Below are 17,954 nucleotides of genomic sequence, written 5' to 3'. Positions count from 1 at the left end.
CAATTCATGGCGCATGCAATTTTAGAAGTTAGCCATGTTTCCCGTATTTTTTTATGCGACCAGATAAAAAGTATTAAGTAATACGAAATAAAAGGGCATAAAACTGCACAGAATGTTGTCACAGTCGCCGACATGATTCAAAGAGGATCCTATCTTAAGAATTGGAATGGAGTTAACTCGAGACAAAATGGATTAAAATTGAAATAACCAAACACATGCATTTATAAAGTTTATGAGCTTTCTTAATGTAGAGCGCTTTATATATCCCAAGCACCTGATCATTAGATACACTGTATCCTAGGTTATATTTGTACAAAACAGCGGCTACCGCAAACAAATCTGAGGCAAAACGTGGACAAAATCATTTTTTTCAAAATGTCTTGGGATCCCATTTGAAGTTTTTATCAAATATATAGCTAGCATAAATGCTTTAAATATGGATATGGTTTAACACTGAGGAATAAAATTTATTTGATTGATGTAAATCATTTTGTTTCAGAACAAACCTTAGACATTGAAATCAAACAAAATAATATCTGTTTGTACACTACTCTTTGTAAAACACTTCTTGCTCATTTCTTCCTCCCGATCTCTTTCTTTTCATTATCGCCATCATGATTTTTTTTTTTCAAAGCTAAGTATTAACTGCGCTCACTTTCGTTTTTAAATACTTCAACCTTCATAGTTTTCACACAAATAAAATCAGTTCATGTTTTTTGTTTCTTTTATTTACATTTACATTAAAATCAAATAATTGTCAACGCTAAAACAGTATAAGTGAAAATAAATGTCAACAGAATAGACATTTTGAATACAATGTTAATTTGAGGCTGCCATCAACTGAATATTTCTGTGAGAGTCTCTTACATTTCGCACTTTTCTCCATGCATAGTCATATCTGAGAAGGGATTTCTTAATGGTGTTTTTGTTAGAGTCAGTTACCAAACATCTACGAACAAAGACAGAATATCCCAAAGACACCACTTTGTTCACTTGAGATCGAACGTCAGAATCGGACAAGAGTCTAGATTCCCAGCATCGTGTACTGGTGAATCCCGAGGAAAGTTTACAGTAGGTAACATAACGTTTAGAATCAGATGGTTTCCTCACAGAGAACTCGTACACAGCGGCAGGGAATGTCTTTCCTCCGCAGACGGTGGATTTTCTGAAACCCTTTCTTCCTCGATGTCTTTCTGTCCACACCGAGTCATCCTCTGGTTTAATGGGAGAAATAACTAGTTCCCACGGGGACCAATGAATTCTATTCATCGAAAAATTTGTCTCTGCAACATTTTCTCTCTTCAGCTTTCTTAGTGTGTTTAGCTGAAATAAATTATGTACCTATTATATGAAAGTCTAATATTGAATACTATATATACATGCAAGATATGAATATCATGAATTGAAAGAAAAATGATACGTATTTGAGATTGAATACCTTTTGGCATGAAATGGCTAGATGTTTAGCTCTCTTTCTATCCATTGCAGAAGGAACGGTCTTTTTGACGATTGTTTTCCTCACTGCGTGAATGGAGGTACTCTTTTTCTTCAGCTTTGTGATGGAGGCTGCTTTTGTCAGAGATGGCAGCTTTTTCAGGGCCGGCTTGTAGGGAAGTGTTCTGGACTTGGAAGATGAAGTCTCCACGCTGGATGAAGATGTGGAAGGTTCATCGTCTTTGAGTGCTCCGAACATAGCATTCAAATCCTTATGAACACCTATTCCAGCGTCTCTGGCGCGTACTTCCTGTTCATAGATATCCAGGAACTCTGCTCCTTGCTCTCTGTAGCAGATGGCCATAATGAAGTCAAAGAGATTGGAGAACTGCTCCAGTTCTACTCGTCTGCCAGCTGTCTTATCGGCCAGTGTTTGGTAGAAGTCGTTCGTTCTTTTGTCACTAGAAGCTCTACATTGTACACCGTACACTCGCACACCCTGAAATACAGACGACATATACTTATACTCTTGAATAAGAAAGACAGGAATCTAAAACAGTGAAGGTTTGAAATAAAGAAACGGCATTAAGTTTTCACCTTTAAACTAAAATGATTTTCTTACCATGACTGCTAATTTTTCCACTTCCTCCTTCCAGTCCAATTTCAGTTTGTTGTCTGGGTAGTTCACGTCATGAGGATGGGCATCTCCTATCATCACCAGCGCCCTCTGTGTGCCAGGTGTCCAAGACAAAGTTTGTACCTGGTGCAAGACCAGCTCATAACACTCATCGGAATCCCCGCCTCCAGTGGACCCAACGCTTTTGACCCAGTTACACAGTTCGTTCAGATCCGTGGAAAAATCTACATACTTGGTGACATAAGATGAGTCTCTGTCACAGTAATCTCCGTGAGCAAATACAGCGATTCTAATACCGGGGATATCCGTTTGCAGTCGTTGAATCATTTCCTGGACATTCTGTTTAACCGCATTGATAGAACTTGACATTGAGCCAGTTGTATCAAACGAGAAACAAATCTCTATGGGACCGCCTGGTGGTACAGCCATGCTATAGTGTCTACTAACGTTGTGTGAAGTACTTGTGTAGAGCGTTGTACAAAGTATGATTGTTTCTCAGTTTCAATCCTCCTTTTATATGCTTCTGGTGGCAAAGACTTACGATTGAATAAGTAGACTTTCTATTGTATGCAGACTTGCAATTCCTTTGGTTGTGAATAGTGAAACGAAAAGTAGATATTTTCAAGACTTACGATCGAACATAGACTAGCGCTTCCCCAATGCTCTCGCACACTTGATTACATTAATTAAGTGAACTCTCGGCCGCTAATTACTAAAACAAAAATTGACCCCAACAAATGAGAGAGGAAAAATGCGGCTTTTAAGACAGAACACTGAGCGTAAACATTCACAGTTTCACATGTTGACAGGTAGTCTACACATCACCCAAAAAGCTGCATCATGCGCCGCACTAAAAAAAGTTCCATTTTATCCAGTTGGATAATTCCTCTAAAGCTATGATATTCCTAATAATTGATTCCAAAATTAATATAATATAGGCCTAAAATAAGATACCAAAAGAGATAAAAAGGAAAGAGGGTATCTCTGTATTTAGAACTACAATTGACTAAGTTCATTTTGATTGGTTTATCCTTGCTTAGGACAAGAAAATTCAAATTTGTACGACTTTTAAATGCTTCGTTACAAAAAATAATTTTCTTTTGATTTTCAAGCATTTCTATTATTTTTTTTCGAGGTTCAGGAAAGAGGTGACAAATTCCTTAACACCCCCCCCCCTCCCCATTCGGATCAAGATGTCACCAAGATTACATATATACTTAATATATATATACATTTAAAGAGAGAGAAGGAGAGAAGATTGACGTATAAAAACCACGTGCACCTTTCAGATTTCTACTTGATTTACTAAAACACGAGACAAAATGATTTTTTTTTCTTTTAAGAAGGGGAGTTGCTAGGTTCTGCGCTTGACTTTAAAGCACTTGATTGACTTTGATGACCATGAAGCTGAGCGCCTTTTTGAATTGCGATGTGGTTTGCTTAGGAAGCATTAATTTACAGAATTTGAAAATAGAAATCAGCGGAACTTTCTTTGAGTAACATCTACCTGAAAGGCGGCGTAATCTTGCTATGAATGTAGAACCCAATTGAATACTGGTGTGATGCAGCACCAAAAAAAATTAAATGATTCACCGAGATTTTTTTTTCATGACGAGTCTTTCAGGAAAGTTCTGATGAAAAACGATAAAATATTTCATTTTGGAGCTGATATCTCTTTCAATTTGCAATTCATGGCGCATGCAATTTTAGAAGTTAGCCATGTTTCCCGTATTTTTTTATGCGACCAGATAAAAAGTATTAAGTAATACGAAATAAAAGGGCATAAAACTGCACAGAATGTTGTCACAGTCGCCGACATGATTCAAAGAGGATCCTATCTTAAGAATTGGAATGGAGTTAACTCGAGACAAAATGGATTAAAATTGAAATAACCAAACACATGCATTTATAAAGTTTATGAGCTTTCTTAATGTAGAGCGCTTTATACATCCCAAGCACCTGATCATTAGATACACTGTATCCTAGGTTATATTTGTACAAAACAGCGGCTACCGCAAACAAATCTGAGGCAAAACGTGGACAAAATCATTTTTTTCAAAATGTCTTGGGATCCCATTTGAAGTTTTTATCAAATATATAGCTAGCATAAATGCTTTAAATATGGATATGGTTTAACACTGAGGAATAAAATTTATTTGATTGATGTAAATCATTTTGTTTCAGAACAAACCTTAGACATTGAAATCAAACAAAATAATATCTGTTTGTACACTACTCTTTGTAAAACACTTCTTGCTCATTTCTTCCTCCCGATCTCTTTCTTTTCATTATCGCCATCATGATTTTTTTTTTTCAAAGCTAAGTATTAACTGCGCTCACTTTCGTTTTTAAATACTTCAACCTTCATAGTTTTCACACAAATAAAATCAGTTCATGTTTTTTGTTTCTTTTATTTACATTTACATTAAAATCAAATAATTGTCAACGCTAAAACAGTATAAGTGAAAATAAATGTCAACAGAATAGACATTTTGAATACAATGTTAATTTGAGGCTGCCATCAACTGAATATTTCTGTGAGAGTCTCTTACATTTCGCACTTTTCTCCATGCATAGTCATATCTGAGAAGGGATTTCTTAATGGTGTTTTTGTTAGAGTCAGTTACCAAACATCTACGAACAAAGACAGAATATCCCAAAGACACCACTTTGTTCACTTGAGATCGAACGTCAGAATCGGACAAGAGTCTAGATTCCCAGCATCGTGTACTGGTGAATCCCGAGGAAAGTTTACAGTAGGTAACATAACGTTTAGAATCAGATGGTTTCCTCACAGAGAACTCGTACACAGCGGCAGGGAATGTCTTTCCTCCGCAGACGGTGGATTTTCTGAAACCCTTTCTTCCTCGATGTCTTTCTGTCCACACCGAGTCATCCTCTGGTTTAATGGGAGAAATAACTAGTTCCCACGGGGACCAATGAATTCTATTCATCGAAAAATTTGTCTCTGCAACATTTTCTCTCTTCAGCTTTCTTAGTGTGTTTAGCTGAAATAAATTATGTACCTATTATATGAAAGTCTAATATTGAATACTATATATACATGCAAGATATGAATATCATGAATTGAAAGAAAAATGATACGTATTTGAGATTGAATACCTTTTGGCATGAAATGGCTAGATGTTTAGCTCTCTTTCTATCCATTGCAGAAGGAACGGTCTTTTTGACGATTGTTTTCCTCACTGCGTGAATGGAGGTACTCTTTTTCTTCAGCTTTGTGATGGAGGCTGCTTTTGTCAGAGATGGCAGCTTTTTCAGGGCCGGCTTGTAGGGAAGTGTTCTGGACTTGGAAGATGAAGTCTCCACGCTGGATGAAGATGTGGAAGGTTCATCGTCTTTGAGTGCTCCGAACATAGCATTCAAATCCTTATGAACACCTATTCCAGCGTCTCTGGCGCGTACTTCCTGTTCATAGATATCCAGGAACTCTGCTCCTTGCTCTCTGTAGCAGATGGCCATAATGAAGTCAAAGAGATTGGAGAACTGCTCCAGTTCTACTCGTCTGCCAGCTGTCTTATCGGCCAGTGTTTGGTAGAAGTCGTTCGTTCTTTTGTCACTAGAAGCTCTACATTGTACACCGTACACTCGCACACCCTGAAATACAGACGACATATACTTATACTCTTGAATAAGAAAGACAGGAATCTAAAACAGTGAAGGTTTGAAATAAAGAAACGGCATTAAGTTTTCACCTTTAAACTAAAATGATTTTCTTACCATGACTGCTAATTTTTCCACTTCCTCCTTCCAGTCCAATTTCAGTTTGTTGTCTGGGTAGTTCACGTCATGAGGATGGGCATCTCCTATCATCACCAGCGCCCTCTGTGTGCCAGGTGTCCAAGACAAAGTTTGTACCTGGTGCAAGACCAGCTCATAACACTCATCGGAATCCCCGCCTCCAGTGGACCCAACGCTTTTGACCCAGTTACACAGTTCGTTCAGATCCGTGGAAAAATCTACATACTTGGTGACATAAGATGAGTCTCTGTCACAGTAATCTCCGTGAGCAAATACAGCGATTCTAATACCGGGGATATCCGTTTGCAGTCGTTGAATCATTTCCTGGACATTCTGTTTAACCGCATTGATAGAACTTGACATTGAGCCAGTTGTATCAAACGAGAAACAAATCTCTATGGGACCGCCTGGTGGTACAGCCATGCTATAGTGTCTACTAACGTTGTGTGAAGTACTTGTGTAGAGCGTTGTACAAAGTATGATTGTTTCTCAGTTTCAATCCTCCTTTTATATGCTTCTGGTGGCAAAGACTTACGATTGAATAAGTAGACTTTCTATTGTATGCAGACTTGCAATTCCTTTGGTTGTGAATAGTGAAACGAAAAGTAGATATTTTCAAGACTTACGATCGAACATAGACTAGCGCTTCCCCAATGCTCTCGCACACTTGATTACATTAATTAAGTGAACTCTCGGCCGCTAATTACTAAAACAAAAATTGACCCCAACAAATGAGAGAGGAAAAATGCGGCTTTTAAGACAGAACACTGAGCGTAAACATTCACAGTTTCACATGTTGACAGGTAGTCTACACATCACCCAAAAAGCTGCATCATGCGCCGCACTAAAAAAAGTTCCATTTTATCCAGTTGGATAATTCCTCTAAAGCTATGATATTCCTAATAATTGATTCCAAAATTAATATAATATAGGCCTAAAATAAGATACCAAAAGAGATAAAAAGGAAAGAGGGTATCTCTGTATTTAGAACTACAATTGACTAAGTTCATTTTGATTGGTTTATCCTTGCTTAGGACAAGAAAATTCAAATTTGTACGACTTTTAAATGCTTCGTTACAAAAAATAATTTTCTTTTGATTTTCAAGCATTTCTATTATTTTTTTTCGAGGTTCAGGAAAGAGGTGACAAATTCCTTAAAACCCCCCCCCCTCCCCATTCGGATCAAGATGTCACCAAGATTACATATATACTTAATATATATATACATTTAAAGAGAGAGAAGGAGAGAAGATTGACGTATAAAAACCACGTGCACCTTTCAGATTTCTACTTGATTTACTAAAACACGAGACAAAATGATTTTTTTTTCTTTTAAGAAGGGGAGTTGCTAGGTTCTGCGCTTGACTTTAAAGCACTTGATTGACTTTGATGACCATGAAGCTGAGCGCCTTTTTGAATTGCGATGTGGTTTGCTTAGGAAGCATTAATTTACAGAATTTGAAAATAGAAATCAGCGGAACTTTCTTTGAGTAACATCTACCTGAAAGGCGGCGTAATCTTGCTATGAATGTAGAACCCAATTGAATACTGGTGTGATGCAGCACCAAAAAAAATTAAATGATTCACCGAGATTTTTTTTTCATGACGAGTCTTTCAGGAAAGTTCTGATGAAAAACGATAAAATATTTCATTTTGGAGCTGATATCTCTTTCAATTTGCAATTCATGGCGCATGCAATTTTAGAAGTTAGCCATGTTTCCCGTATTTTTTTATGCGACCAGATAAAAAGTATTAAGTAATACGAAATAAAAGGGCATAAAACTGCACAGAATGTTGTCACAGTCGCCGACATGATTCAAAGAGGATCCTATCTTAAGAATTGGAATGGAGTTAACTCGAGACAAAATGGATTAAAATTGAAATAACCAAACACATGCATTTATAAAGTTTATGAGCTTTCTTAATGTAGAGCGCTTTATATATCCCAAGCACCTGATCATTAGATACACTGTATCCTAGGTTATATTTGTACAAAACAGCGGCTACCGCAAACAAATCTGAGGCAAAACGTGGACAAAATCATTTTTTTCAAAATGTCTTGGGATCCCATTTGAAGTTTTTATCAAATATATAGCTAGCATAAATGCTTTAAATATGGATATGGTTTAACACTGAGGAATAAAATTTATTTGATTGATGTAAATCATTTTGTTTCAGAACAAACCTTAGACATTGAAATCAAACAAAATAATATCTGTTTGTACACTACTCTTTGTAAAACACTTCTTGCTCATTTCTTCCTCCCGATCTCTTTCTTTTCATTATCGCCATCATGATTTTTTTTTTTCAAAGCTAAGTATTAACTGCGCTCACTTTCGTTTTTAAATACTTCAACCTTCATAGTTTTCACACAAATAAAATCAGTTCATGTTTTTTGTTTCTTTTATTTACATTTACATTAAAATCAAATAATTGTCAACGCTAAAACAGTATAAGTGAAAATAAATGTCAACAGAATAGACATTTTGAATACAATGTTAATTTGAGGCTGCCATCAACTGAATATTTCTGTGAGAGTCTCTTACATTTCGCACTTTTCTCCATGCATAGTCATATCTGAGAAGGGATTTCTTAATGGTGTTTTTGTTAGAGTCAGTTACCAAACATCTACGAACAAAGACAGAATATCCCAAAGACACCACTTTGTTCACTTGAGATCGAACGTCAGAATCGGACAAGAGTCTAGATTCCCAGCATCGTGTACTGGTGAATCCCGAGGAAAGTTTACAGTAGGTAACATAACGTTTAGAATCAGATGGTTTCCTCACAGAGAACTCGTACACAGCGGCAGGGAATGTCTTTCCTCCGCAGACGGTGGATTTTCTGAAACCCTTTCTTCCTCGATGTCTTTCTGTCCACACCGAGTCATCCTCTGGTTTAATGGGAGAAATAACTAGTTCCCACGGGGACCAATGAATTCTATTCATCGAAAAATTTGTCTCTGCAACATTTTCTCTCTTCAGCTTTCTTAGTGTGTTTAGCTGAAATAAATTATGTACCTATTATATGAAAGTCTAATATTGAATACTATATATACATGCAAGATATGAATATCATGAATTGAAAGAAAAATGATACGTATTTGAGATTGAATACCTTTTGGCATGAAATGGCTAGATGTTTAGCTCTCTTTCTATCCATTGCAGAAGGAACGGTCTTTTTGACGATTGTTTTCCTCACTGCGTGAATGGAGGTACTCTTTTTCTTCAGCTTTGTGATGGAGGCTGCTTTTGTCAGAGATGGCAGCTTTTTCAGGGCCGGCTTGTAGGGAAGTGTTCTGGACTTGGAAGATGAAGTCTCCACGCTGGATGAAGATGTGGAAGGTTCATCGTCTTTGAGTGCTCCGAACATAGCATTCAAATCCTTATGAACACCTATTCCAGCGTCTCTGGCGCGTACTTCCTGTTCATAGATATCCAGGAACTCTGCTCCTTGCTCTCTGTAGCAGATGGCCATAATGAAGTCAAAGAGATTGGAGAACTGCTCCAGTTCTACTCGTCTGCCAGCTGTCTTATCGGCCAGTGTTTGGTAGAAGTCGTTCGTTCTTTTGTCACTAGAAGCTCTACATTGTACACCGTACACTCGCACACCCTGAAATACAGACGACATATACTTATACTCTTGAATAAGAAAGACAGGAATCTAAAACAGTGAAGGTTTGAAATAAAGAAACGGCATTAAGTTTTCACCTTTAAACTAAAATGATTTTCTTACCATGACTGCTAATTTTTCCACTTCCTCCTTCCAGTCCAATTTCAGTTTGTTGTCTGGGTAGTTCACGTCATGAGGATGGGCATCTCCTATCATCACCAGCGCCCTCTGTGTGCCAGGTGTCCAAGACAAAGTTTGTACCTGGTGCAAGACCAGCTCATAACACTCATCGGAATCCCCGCCTCCAGTGGACCCAACGCTTTTGACCCAGTTACACAGTTCGTTCAGATCCGTGGAAAAATCTACATACTTGGTGACATAAGATGAGTCTCTGTCACAGTAATCTCCGTGAGCAAATACAGCGATTCTAATACCGGGGATATCCGTTTGCAGTCGTTGAATCATTTCCTGGACATTCTGTTTAACCGCATTGATAGAACTTGACATTGAGCCAGTTGTATCAAACGAGAAACAAATCTCTATGGGACCGCCTGGTGGTACAGCCATGCTATAGTGTCTACTAACGTTGTGTGAAGTACTTGTGTAGAGCGTTGTACAAAGTATGATTGTTTCTCAGTTTCAATCCTCCTTTTATATGCTTCTGGTGGCAAAGACTTACGATTGAATAAGTAGACTTTCTATTGTATGCAGACTTGCAATTCCTTTGGTTGTGAATAGTGAAACGAAAAGTAGATATTTTCAAGACTTACGATCGAACATAGACTAGCGCTTCCCCAATGCTCTCGCACACTTGATTACATTAATTAAGTGAACTCTCGGCCGCTAATTACTAAAACAAAAATTGACCCCAACAAATGAGAGAGGAAAAATGCGGCTTTTAAGACAGAACACTGAGCGTAAACATTCACAGTTTCACATGTTGACAGGTAGTCTACACATCACCCAAAAAGCTGCATCATGCGCCGCACTAAAAAAAGTTCCATTTTATCCAGTTGGATAATTCCTCTAAAGCTATGATATTCCTAATAATTGATTCCAAAATTAATATAATATAGGCCTAAAATAAGATACCAAAAGAGATAAAAAGGAAAGAGGGTATCTCTGTATTTAGAACTACAATTGACTAAGTTCATTTTGATTGGTTTATCCTTGCTTAGGACAAGAAAATTCAAATTTGTACGACTTTTAAATGCTTCGTTACAAAAAATAATTTTCTTTTGATTTTCAAGCATTTCTATTATTTTTTTTCGAGGTTCAGGAAAGAGGTGACAAATTCCTTAACACCCCCCCCCCTCCCCATTCGGATCAAGATGTCACCAAGATTACATATATACTTAATATATATATACATTTAAAGAGAGAGAAGGAGAGAAGATTGACGTATAAAAACCACGTGCACCTTTCAGATTTCTACTTGATTTACTAAAACACGAGACAAAATGATTTTTTTTTCTTTTAAGAAGGGGAGTTGCTAGGTTCTGCGCTTGACTTTAAAGCACTTGATTGACTTTGATGACCATGAAGCTGAGCGCCTTTTTGAATTGCGATGTGGTTTGCTTAGGAAGCATTAATTTACAGAATTTGAAAATAGAAATCAGCGGAACTTTCTTTGAGTAACATCTACCTGAAAGGCGGCGTAATCTTGCTATGAATGTAGAACCCAATTGAATACTGGTGTGATGCAGCACCAAAAAAAATTAAATGATTCACCGAGATTTTTTTTTCATGACGAGTCTTTCAGGAAAGTTCTGATGAAAAACGATAAAATATTTCATTTTGGAGCTGATATCTCTTTCAATTTGCAATTCATGGCGCATGCAATTTTAGAAGTTAGCCATGTTTCCCGTATTTTTTTATGCGACCAGATAAAAAGTATTAAGTAATACGAAATAAAAGGGCATAAAACTGCACAGAATGTTGTCACAGTCGCCGACATGATTCAAAGAGGATCCTATCTTAAGAATTGGAATGGAGTTAACTCGAGACAAAATGGATTAAAATTGAAATAACCAAACACATGCATTTATAAAGTTTATGAGCTTTCTTAATGTAGAGCGCTTTATACATCCCAAGCACCTGATCATTAGATACACTGTATCCTAGGTTATATTTGTACAAAACAGCGGCTACCGCAAACAAATCTGAGGCAAAACGTGGACAAAATCATTTTTTTCAAAATGTCTTGGGATCCCATTTGAAGTTTTTATCAAATATATAGCTAGCATAAATGCTTTAAATATGGATATGGTTTAACACTGAGGAATAAAATTTATTTGATTGATGTAAATCATTTTGTTTCAGAACAAACCTTAGACATTGAAATCAAACAAAATAATATCTGTTTGTACACTACTCTTTGTAAAACACTTCTTGCTCATTTCTTCCTCCCGATCTCTTTCTTTTCATTATCGCCATCATGATTTTTTTTTTTCAAAGCTAAGTATTAACTGCGCTCACTTTCGTTTTTAAATACTTCAACCTTCATAGTTTTCACACAAATAAAATCAGTTCATGTTTTTTGTTTCTTTTATTTACATTTACATTAAAATCAAATAATTGTCAACGCTAAAACAGTATAAGTGAAAATAAATGTCAACAGAATAGACATTTTGAATACAATGTTAATTTGAGGCTGCCATCAACTGAATATTTCTGTGAGAGTCTCTTACATTTCGCACTTTTCTCCATGCATAGTCATATCTGAGAAGGGATTTCTTAATGGTGTTTTTGTTAGAGTCAGTTACCAAACATCTACGAACAAAGACAGAATATCCCAAAGACACCACTTTGTTCACTTGAGATCGAACGTCAGAATCGGACAAGAGTCTAGATTCCCAGCATCGTGTACTGGTGAATCCCGAGGAAAGTTTACAGTAGGTAACATAACGTTTAGAATCAGATGGTTTCCTCACAGAGAACTCGTACACAGCGGCAGGGAATGTCTTTCCTCCGCAGACGGTGGATTTTCTGAAACCCTTTCTTCCTCGATGTCTTTCTGTCCACACCGAGTCATCCTCTGGTTTAATGGGAGAAATAACTAGTTCCCACGGGGACCAATGAATTCTATTCATCGAAAAATTTGTCTCTGCAACATTTTCTCTCTTCAGCTTTCTTAGTGTGTTTAGCTGAAATAAATTATGTACCTATTATATGAAAGTCTAATATTGAATACTATATATACATGCAAGATATGAATATCATGAATTGAAAGAAAAATGATACGTATTTGAGATTGAATACCTTTTGGCATGAAATGGCTAGATGTTTAGCTCTCTTTCTATCCATTGCAGAAGGAACGGTCTTTTTGACGATTGTTTTCCTCACTGCGTGAATGGAGGTACTCTTTTTCTTCAGCTTTGTGATGGAGGCTGCTTTTGTCAGAGATGGCAGCTTTTTCAGGGCCGGCTTGTAGGGAAGTGTTCTGGACTTGGAAGATGAAGTCTCCACGCTGGATGAAGATGTGGAAGGTTCATCGTCTTTGAGTGCTCCGAACATAGCATTCAAATCCTTATGAACACCTATTCCAGCGTCTCTGGCGCGTACTTCCTGTTCATAGATATCCAGGAACTCTGCTCCTTGCTCTCTGTAGCAGATGGCCATAATGAAGTCAAAGAGATTGGAGAACTGCTCCAGTTCTACTCGTCTGCCAGCTGTCTTATCGGCCAGTGTTTGGTAGAAGTCGTTCGTTCTTTTGTCACTAGAAGCTCTACATTGTACACCGTACACTCGCACACCCTGAAATACAGACGACATATACTTATACTCTTGAATAAGAAAGACAGGAATCTAAAACAGTGAAGGTTTGAAATAAAGAAACGGCATTAAGTTTTCACCTTTAAACTAAAATGATTTTCTTACCATGACTGCTAATTTTTCCACTTCCTCCTTCCAGTCCAATTTCAGTTTGTTGTCTGGGTAGTTCACGTCATGAGGATGGGCATCTCCTATCATCACCAGCGCCCTCTGTGTGCCAGGTGTCCAAGACAAAGTTTGTACCTGGTGCAAGACCAGCTCATAACACTCATCGGAATCCCCGCCTCCAGTGGACCCAACGCTTTTGACCCAGTTACACAGTTCGTTCAGATCCGTGGAAAAATCTACATACTTGGTGACATAAGATGAGTCTCTGTCACAGTAATCTCCGTGAGCAAATACAGCGATTCTAATACCGGGGATATCCGTTTGCAGTCGTTGAATCATTTCCTGGACATTCTGTTTAACCGCATTGATAGAACTTGACATTGAGCCAGTTGTATCAAACGAGAAACAAATCTCTATGGGACCGCCTGGTGGTACAGCCATGCTATAGTGTCTACTAACGTTGTGTGAAGTACTTGTGTAGAGCGTTGTACAAAGTATGATTGTTTCTCAGTTTCAATCCTCCTTTTATATGCTTCTGGTGGCAAAGACTTACGATTGAATAAGTAGACTTTCTATTGTATGCAGACTTGCAATTCCTTTGGTTGTGAATAGTGAAACGAAAAGTAGATATTTTCAAGACTTACGATCGAACATAGACTAGCGCTTCCCCAATGCTCTCGCACACTTGATTACATTAATTAAGTGAACTCTCGGCCGCTAATTACTAAAACAAAAATTGACCCCAACAAATGAGAGAGGAAAAATGCGGCTTTTAAGACAGAACACTGAGCGTAAACATTCACAGTTTCACATGTTGACAGGTAGTCTACACATCACCCAAAAAGCTGCATCATGCGCCGCACTAAAAAAAGTTCCATTTTATCCAGTTGGATAATTCCTCTAAAGCTATGATATTCCTAATAATTGATTCCAAAATTAATATAATATAGGCCTAAAATAAGATACCAAAAGAGATAAAAAGGAAAGAGGGTATCTCTGTATTTAGAACTACAATTGACTAAGTTCATTTTGATTGGTTTATCCTTGCTTAGGACAAGAAAATTCAAATTTGTACGACTTTTAAATGCTTCGTTACAAAAAATAATTTTCTTTTGATTTTCAAGCATTTCTATTATTTTTTTTCGAGGTTCAGGAAAGAGGTGACAAATTCCTTAAAACCCCCCCCCCTCCCCATTCGGATCAAGATGTCACCAAGATTACATATATACTTAATATATATATACATTTAAAGAGAGAGAAGGAGAGAAGATTGACGTATAAAAACCACGTGCACCTTTCAGATTTCTACTTGATTTACTAAAACACGAGACAAAATGATTTTTTTTTCTTTTAAGAAGGGGAGTTGCTAGGTTCTGCGCTTGACTTTAAAGCACTTGATTGACTTTGATGACCATGAAGCTGAGCGCCTTTTTGAATTGCGATGTGGTTTGCTTAGGAAGCATTAATTTACAGAATTTGAAAATAGAAATCAGCGGAACTTTCTTTGAGTAACATCTACCTGAAAGGCGGCGTAATCTTGCTATGAATGTAGAACCCAATTGAATACTGGTGTGATGCAGCACCAAAAAAAATTAAATGATTCACCGAGATTTTTTTTTCATGACGAGTCTTTCAGGAAAGTTCTGATGAAAAACGATAAAATATTTCATTTTGGAGCTGATATCTCTTTCAATTTGCAATTCATGGCGCATGCAATTTTAGAAGTTAGCCATGTTTCCCGTATTTTTTTATGCGACCAGATAAAAAGTATTAAGTAATACGAAATAAAAGGGCATAAAACTGCACAGAATGTTGTCACAGTCGCCGACATGATTCAAAGAGGATCCTATCTTAAGAATTGGAATGGAGTTAACTCGAGACAAAATGGATTAAAATTGAAATAACCAAACACATGCATTTATAAAGTTTATGAGCTTTCTTAATGTAGAGCGCTTTATATATCCCAAGCACCTGATCATTAGATACACTGTATCCTAGGTTATATTTGTACAAAACAGCGGCTACCGCAAACAAATCTGAGGCAAAACGTGGACAAAATCATTTTTTTCAAAATGTCTTGGGATCCCATTTGAAGTTTTTATCAAATATATAGCTAGCATAAATGCTTTAAATATGGATATGGTTTAACACTGAGGAATAAAATTTATTTGATTGATGTAAATCATTTTGTTTCAGAACAAACCTTAGACATTGAAATCAAACAAAATAATATCTGTTTGTACACTACTCTTTGTAAAACACTTCTTGCTCATTTCTTCCTCCCGATCTCTTTCTTTTCATTATCGCCATCATGATTTTTTTTTTTCAAAGCTAAGTATTAACTGCGCTCACTTTCGTTTTTAAATACTTCAACCTTCATAGTTTTCACACAAATAAAATCAGTTCATGTTTTTTGTTTCTTTTATTTACATTTACATTAAAATCAAATAATTGTCAACGCTAAAACAGTATAAGTGAAAATAAATGTCAACAGAATAGACATTTTGAATACAATGTTAATTTGAGGCTGCCATCAACTGAATATTTCTGTGAGAGTCTCTTACATTTCGCACTTTTCTCCATGCATAGTCATATCTGAGAAGGGATTTCTTAATGGTGTTTTTGTTAGAGTCAGTTACCAAACATCTACGAACAAAGACAGAATATCCCAAAGACACCACTTTGTTCACTTGAGATCGAACGTCAGAATCGGACAAGAGTCTAGATTCCCAGCATCGTGTACTGGTGAATCCCGAGGAAAGTTTACAGTAGGTAACATAACGTTTAGAATCAGATGGTTTCCTCACAGAGAACTCGTACACAGCGGCAGGGAATGTCTTTCCTCCGCAGACGGTGGATTTTCTGAAACCCTTTCTTCCTCGATGTCTTTCTGTCCACACCGAGTCATCCTCTGGTTTAATGGGAGAAATAACTAGTTCCCACGGGGACCAATGAATTCTATTCATCGAAAAATTTGTCTCTGCAACATTTTCTCTCTTCAGCTTTCTTAGTGTGTTTAGCTGAAATAAATTATGTACCTATTATATGAAAGTCTAATATTGAATACTATATATACATGCAAGATATGAATATCATGAATTGAAAGAAAAATGATACGTATTTGAGATTGAATACCTTTTGGCATGAAATGGCTAGATGTTTAGCTCTCTTTCTATCCATTGCAGAAGGAACGGTCTTTTTGACGATTGTTTTCCTCACTGCGTGAATGGAGGTACTCTTTTTCTTCAGCTTTGTGATGGAGGCTGCTTTTGTCAGAGATGGCAGCTTTTTCAGGGCCGGCTTGTAGGGAAGTGTTCTGGACTTGGAAGATGAAGTCTCCACGCTGGATGAAGATGTGGAAGGTTCATCGTCTTTGAGTGCTCCGAACATAGCATTCAAATCCTTATGAACACCTATTCCAGCGTCTCTGGCGCGTACTTCCTGTTCATAGATATCCAGGAACTCTGCTCCTTGCTCTCTGTAGCAGATGGCCATAATGAAGTCAAAGAGATTGGAGAACTGCTCCAGTTCTACTCGTCTGCCAGCTGTCTTATCGGCCAGTGTTTGGTAGAAGTCGTTCGTTCTTTTGTCACTAGAAGCTCTACATTGTACACCGTACACTCGCACACCCTGAAATACAGACGACATATACTTATACTCTTGAATAAGAAAGACAGGAATCTAAAACAGTGAAGGTTTGAAATAAAGAAACGGCATTAAGTTTTCACCTTTAAACTAAAATGATTTTCTTACCATGACTGCTAATTTTTCCACTTCCTCCTTCCAGTCCAATTTCAGTTTGTTGTCTGGGTAGTTCACGTCATGAGGATGGGCATCTCCTATCATCACCAGCGCCCTCTGTGTGCCAGGTGTCCAAGACAAAGTTTGTACCTGGTGCAAGACCAGCTCATAACACTCATCGGAATCCCCGCCTCCAGTGGACCCAACGCTTTTGACCCAGTTACACAGTTCGTTCAGATCCGTGGAAAAATCTACATACTTGGTGACATAAGATGAGTCTCTGTCACAGTAATCTCCGTGAGCAAATACAGCGATTCTAATACCGGGGATATCCGTTTGCAGTCGTTGAATCATTTCCTGGACATTCTGTTTAACCGCATTGATAGAACTTGACATTGAGCCAGTTGTATCAAACGAGAAACAAATCTCTATGGGACCGCCTGGTGGTACAGCCATGCTATAGTGTCTACTAACGTTGTGTGAAGTACTTGTGTAGAGCGTTGTACAAAGTATGATTGTTTCTCAGTTTCAATCCTCCTTTTATATGCTTCTGGTGGCAAAGACTTACGATTGAATAAGTAGACTTTCTATTGTATGCAGACTTGCAATTCCTTTGGTTGTGAATAGTGAAACGAAAAGTAGATATTTTCAAGACTTACGATCGAACATAGACTAGCGCTTCCCCAATGCTCTCGCACACTTGATTACATTAATTAAGTGAACTCTCGGCCGCTAATTACTAAAACAAAAATTGACCCCAACAAATGAGAGAGGAAAAATGCGGCTTTTAAGACAGAACACTGAGCGTAAACATTCACAGTTTCACATGTTGACAGGTAGTCTACACATCACCCAAAAAGCTGCATCATGCGCCGCACTAAAAAAA

At 37.4% G+C, this 17,954-nt stretch overlaps 5 protein-coding genes across 5 annotated transcripts; all 5 read right to left on the bottom strand.

Annotated features, from left to right (window-relative positions):
- Positions 1 to 762: 762 nt before the first annotated feature.
- Positions 763 to 2,543, bottom strand: LOC133179337 (uncharacterized). Its single transcript, XM_061314117.1, has 3 exons — positions 2,057 to 2,543; positions 1,439 to 1,933; positions 763 to 1,323 (listed from the first exon to the last, which is right to left on the bottom strand). The coding sequence occupies exons 1-3, from the start codon at positions 2,498 to 2,500 to the stop codon at positions 820 to 822; spliced, it is 1,443 nt and encodes a 480-aa protein (XP_061170101.1). The 5' UTR covers positions 2,501 to 2,543; the 3' UTR covers positions 763 to 819.
- A 1,975-nt stretch (positions 2,544 to 4,518) lies between these two features.
- Positions 4,519 to 6,299, bottom strand: LOC133179336 (uncharacterized). Its single transcript, XM_061314116.1, has 3 exons — positions 5,813 to 6,299; positions 5,195 to 5,689; positions 4,519 to 5,079 (listed from the first exon to the last, which is right to left on the bottom strand). The coding sequence occupies exons 1-3, from the start codon at positions 6,254 to 6,256 to the stop codon at positions 4,576 to 4,578; spliced, it is 1,443 nt and encodes a 480-aa protein (XP_061170100.1). The 5' UTR covers positions 6,257 to 6,299; the 3' UTR covers positions 4,519 to 4,575.
- Positions 6,300 to 8,274: 1,975 nt separating this feature from the next.
- LOC133179335 (uncharacterized) lies at positions 8,275 to 10,055 on the bottom strand. Its single transcript, XM_061314115.1, has 3 exons — positions 9,569 to 10,055; positions 8,951 to 9,445; positions 8,275 to 8,835 (listed from the first exon to the last, which is right to left on the bottom strand). The coding sequence occupies exons 1-3, from the start codon at positions 10,010 to 10,012 to the stop codon at positions 8,332 to 8,334; spliced, it is 1,443 nt and encodes a 480-aa protein (XP_061170099.1). The 5' UTR covers positions 10,013 to 10,055; the 3' UTR covers positions 8,275 to 8,331.
- Positions 10,056 to 12,030: 1,975 nt separating this feature from the next.
- LOC133179334 (uncharacterized) lies at positions 12,031 to 13,811 on the bottom strand. The gene is made up of 3 exons (XM_061314114.1): positions 13,325 to 13,811; positions 12,707 to 13,201; positions 12,031 to 12,591 (listed from the first exon to the last, which is right to left on the bottom strand). Exons 1-3 carry the CDS (start codon positions 13,766 to 13,768, stop codon positions 12,088 to 12,090), a joined length of 1,443 nt encoding a protein of 480 aa, XP_061170098.1. The 5' UTR covers positions 13,769 to 13,811; the 3' UTR covers positions 12,031 to 12,087.
- A 1,975-nt stretch (positions 13,812 to 15,786) lies between these two features.
- LOC133179332 (uncharacterized) lies at positions 15,787 to 17,567 on the bottom strand. Its single transcript, XM_061314113.1, has 3 exons — positions 17,081 to 17,567; positions 16,463 to 16,957; positions 15,787 to 16,347 (listed from the first exon to the last, which is right to left on the bottom strand). Exons 1-3 carry the CDS (start codon positions 17,522 to 17,524, stop codon positions 15,844 to 15,846), a joined length of 1,443 nt encoding a protein of 480 aa, XP_061170097.1. The 5' UTR covers positions 17,525 to 17,567; the 3' UTR covers positions 15,787 to 15,843.
- Between the last annotated feature and the right edge of the window lie 387 nt (positions 17,568 to 17,954).

The sequence above is a fragment of the Saccostrea echinata genome, unplaced genomic scaffold (genome assembly GCF_033153115.1).
Source record: "Saccostrea echinata isolate AGI-Se365-2 ecotype Australia unplaced genomic scaffold, CSIRO_AGI_Sech_v1 ptg000004l, whole genome shotgun sequence".
In the NCBI taxonomy this organism is placed as follows: domain Eukaryota; kingdom Metazoa; phylum Mollusca; class Bivalvia; order Ostreida; family Ostreidae; genus Saccostrea; species Saccostrea echinata.
Note: the sequence above shows the minus strand (reverse complement) of the source record. Positions and strands in the feature narration are given on the sequence as shown.

Bases quoted from the DNA above. Each gene is read 5' to 3' on its own strand.
- LOC133179336 (XM_061314116.1), bottom strand. From the start codon at position 6,256: ATGGCTGTACCACCAGGCGGTCCCATAGAGATTTGTTTCTCGTTTGAT. The intron at 5,690-5,812 runs GTAAGAAAATCA...TCTGTATTTCAG, and splicing joins TGGAAAAATTAGCAGTCATG to GGTGTGCGAGTGTACGGTGT. The intron at 5,080-5,194 runs GTATTCAATCTC...AATTTATTTCAG, and splicing joins TAGCCATTTCATGCCAAAAG to CTAAACACACTAAGAAAGCT.
- LOC133179334 (XM_061314114.1), bottom strand. From the start codon at position 13,768: ATGGCTGTACCACCAGGCGGTCCCATAGAGATTTGTTTCTCGTTTGAT. The intron at 13,202-13,324 runs GTAAGAAAATCA...TCTGTATTTCAG, and splicing joins TGGAAAAATTAGCAGTCATG to GGTGTGCGAGTGTACGGTGT. The intron at 12,592-12,706 runs GTATTCAATCTC...AATTTATTTCAG, and splicing joins TAGCCATTTCATGCCAAAAG to CTAAACACACTAAGAAAGCT.
- LOC133179337 (XM_061314117.1), bottom strand. From the start codon at position 2,500: ATGGCTGTACCACCAGGCGGTCCCATAGAGATTTGTTTCTCGTTTGAT. The intron at 1,934-2,056 runs GTAAGAAAATCA...TCTGTATTTCAG, and splicing joins TGGAAAAATTAGCAGTCATG to GGTGTGCGAGTGTACGGTGT. The intron at 1,324-1,438 runs GTATTCAATCTC...AATTTATTTCAG, and splicing joins TAGCCATTTCATGCCAAAAG to CTAAACACACTAAGAAAGCT.
- LOC133179335 (XM_061314115.1), bottom strand. From the start codon at position 10,012: ATGGCTGTACCACCAGGCGGTCCCATAGAGATTTGTTTCTCGTTTGAT. The intron at 9,446-9,568 runs GTAAGAAAATCA...TCTGTATTTCAG, and splicing joins TGGAAAAATTAGCAGTCATG to GGTGTGCGAGTGTACGGTGT. The intron at 8,836-8,950 runs GTATTCAATCTC...AATTTATTTCAG, and splicing joins TAGCCATTTCATGCCAAAAG to CTAAACACACTAAGAAAGCT.
- LOC133179332 (XM_061314113.1), bottom strand. From the start codon at position 17,524: ATGGCTGTACCACCAGGCGGTCCCATAGAGATTTGTTTCTCGTTTGAT. The intron at 16,958-17,080 runs GTAAGAAAATCA...TCTGTATTTCAG, and splicing joins TGGAAAAATTAGCAGTCATG to GGTGTGCGAGTGTACGGTGT. The intron at 16,348-16,462 runs GTATTCAATCTC...AATTTATTTCAG, and splicing joins TAGCCATTTCATGCCAAAAG to CTAAACACACTAAGAAAGCT.